This window comes from Orycteropus afer, unplaced genomic scaffold (assembly GCF_000298275.1).
Source record: "Orycteropus afer afer isolate SDZICR_OR568_19922 unplaced genomic scaffold, OryAfe1.0 scaffold00040, whole genome shotgun sequence".
Lineage (NCBI taxonomy): Eukaryota > Metazoa > Chordata > Mammalia > Tubulidentata > Orycteropodidae > Orycteropus > Orycteropus afer.
This window is the reverse complement of record NW_006921627.1, coordinates 16,044,940-16,047,861: the sequence shown is the minus strand read 5'-3', so window position 1 is coordinate 16,047,861 and position 2,922 is coordinate 16,044,940. Positions and strand designations below refer to the sequence as shown.

The 2,922-nt window shown below is 34.9% G+C and overlaps 1 protein-coding gene across 1 annotated transcript in view; it reads right to left on the bottom strand.

The window, feature by feature from the left end:
- Positions 1-599: 599 nt before the first annotated feature.
- Positions 600-2,922, bottom strand: part of LOC103193932 (natural killer cells antigen CD94-like) — an 8,247-nt gene continuing 5,924 nt past the window's right edge. Inside the window, exons 6-7 of the mRNA XM_042780461.1 lie at positions 1,532-1,635; positions 600-720 (exon numbers count right to left, since the gene is read on the bottom strand). Coding sequence (XP_042636395.1) covers positions 600-720; positions 1,532-1,635 — 225 coding nt within the window. The remainder of the gene's footprint in view (positions 721-1,531; positions 1,636-2,922) is intronic.

Sequence of the window (2,922 nt, the reverse complement as noted above, 5' to 3'; positions counted from 1 at the left end):
CTCTATAAACATCTAAGTATAAAGCGAAGATTTGTTACCCCTCTAAGGATATATATGAAGAAACTGACATATGACATTTTCATCTCTAAATTTGTATATATAAATATATAATTCATTCAGAAAAAAACTAACAAAGTGCATTTAAACTTATTTTCACTTCATTCAGAAAAAAATAACCAAGAGCATTAAGTTTATTTTTACTTTCAGGAAAGTGAGGTGAGGGTGGGATTTCTCAATTTAGTATGTCACACAGAGAACCAAAACGAGGTTGATATAAATCAACTCAGTATTAAGTCAGATTTATTTAAATTTTTACAGAGAAAATTTATAAGAATATATGCATAAAATTTAGTTAAAAAAATATATAATAAAATGAAAATATTTATAAAATTCTTTATCTTGATACACTATATTCTAGGTGTAGGCACAGAAATTTCAACAATTATAAAGTGTGTGGCTTCAAATATATGTCAAGTGTATGCTAAAACATAAATGTTGACATTTTATAAATGATATAATTTGTAGCAATAAGTTAAAAAAGTACCATTCTTAGTAATCCTGGACTGACATTACAGCTCTCCCAATGTCCCAAGAAACACTTAAATAAGCCGGTGCTTACAGATATAAGGATTTTCATTCTCACAGTGTTCACCAAAAATCACTTCGCCTGGAGAATACACTATGCAGTGATTTGGCTTTAAAGATTGATGGGATGAAAGTCTGTAATGAAGAAGAAAATGTTGAGATGTTACATCTTTTCTTAGAAAAGGAATTGATAATATTTAGGTATAATGATTTTCATTAAATGAAAGAATTTTTAAAGTATTTGAATAAGATATTGATATATTAAGAAATTCATTTATTAATTTTTTCATTTAATAGCCACAATTTTTATGATTTCAGAGTACATGGTTAGCTAAAACTGAGTTATTTCTTCACTAATTAATAGCATTGAGGCCAGAGATTTCTTTGTTCGTTTATGTTTTCTGGGTTTTTTTTAACAGTTTTGATGTATATTTTACTTCTATCTTGTTTAAAGATGTATTGGTCACTCTAGTCTAGGAGACAAAGTATATAATTTCTCATTGCATGGTGTTGTAAGTCCTATGTTTATGAGTGAAAATGATATTCAAAGATTACATAAATATACAAGTTAAACCCAGAACATTTGAAATATGGAAGGGTGCTCAGAATATTGGATTCCTTCAAAATGAAGAGTATATCACTTTCCTAGACTTCCTCTCTATATGTGAACTTGTATACATGCATATACTCATCTATGTGTTTGTAATAAAGCAAAAAAAAAAAAAATTCATTAGCATAAGTACACTACATTTCATGTCACTTGAGCATGACTTGGATGTTTTGTGTTGGGATAAAACTGTGTTTTGTTGCTCCATTCTTTCTGTCATCCATCTCATGCCCTAGACAGTTTACCTTTGTTGTAGTGTTCCTGTGTGGTAATTGCACTGTGTGATCTAACTATAAACTCACAAACAATAGAAAAGGTATATGACTACCAGACACTTACAGATCCTGGGAGGGAGCAGAGCCGTCCTCCCATAACCACACACTATGTTTTTTATTATAAGAGAGTCCAATCCAGTAGTAATATTGGCTTTGTTTCCAAAAACCCTGGTGGGAAATAGAGACAGACATATTAACCTAATTTGAATCTACTGCTAACCAGAAGGCTTCTGTGAGAGTTAAGGTTATGTATCAACTTGACTGGGCCTGCTTTGGAGTGGCTGGGCAACTGGATATAGTATTCCCCATGATGATACTGGTAATCAACTCCATGGTGGAATCTACCATGAGCAGCTGAGTACCTGTCTTAGGGATGTGGTCTGCTTCCCGTATATAAGGAGAAGCTTTGGGAATGGTCTCTAGTTTTTGGCACACTTGAGCCCTGCATGTAGCCAAGTCGTTGTTCAGCAGCCTGCCATGCCTTGCCGATCTTAAGACTTTTTCTGGATTTGAATTAGTTGCCTGTGGTGTTGTTTGGTAATATCAGGACTGTCCTTTCCACTTGTCAACCTTGGGTTTGTCAGCCTCAGCAGCCAGCAGCTGCCTGAGTGAAGAAACACCTCCAGCTTCAGTGGGCCAGGAGCAGGAGGCAGAGCTGAAGCTCAAGGTTGAAGGACTTTCATGCGACCTCTAAAGCCTGACACTTTGGACTTCAAGCCTCCAAAACTGTAAGAGAATAAACTCCTGTTTGTTAAAGTCATCCCATTTGTGGTATTTTTGTTAGAGCTACACTAGGTAACCAAAACAATGTCCATCAGTCTTGGCTTATCATCACACATACTAAAATCATTTTTAACTTCTAATTTAGACGATGCAATCACAGGGTTCAAATTTTTCATTTATGAGCATTCATTTATGAACAACAACAAAAAACAGTATCACAAAATTTCACTTCCCCATAGAGTGAAACATGTTATAAGGGAAGTTAAAGTTTTCACTGAACAGTTTTTTCACAGTGGTTCACCACTTAAATTTGATCTCAAATCAACAGTATCTTAAGGGATAAATCTCACTAATATAATCTGTTAAACTTAGTACATGTTCTGCATATAGCTAGAGAAATGTTCACTGTTTCTTAATTAAGTAAGGAGCTCTGGTGATGCAGTGCCTAAGGCATTTAAATGCTAACCAGAAGGTTAGCAGTTCAAGGCCACCAGCTGTTCCACAAAAGGAAGATGGGGCAATCTATCATAAATATTTACCGCCGAGAGTCCCAATGACGGTTGCTATGAGTCAGAATTGACTGGATGAAGTGCGTTTGGTTTAATTTTTATGATGTTGTTTTTGTTATAGTTGCTTTGAGGTAATTCTGACTCATGGAAACCCCACCTGTAACAGAGTAGAGCTGCCCCATAGGGTTTTCCTGGAGCTTTGGTAGCGTAGTGCCTAAGGCAT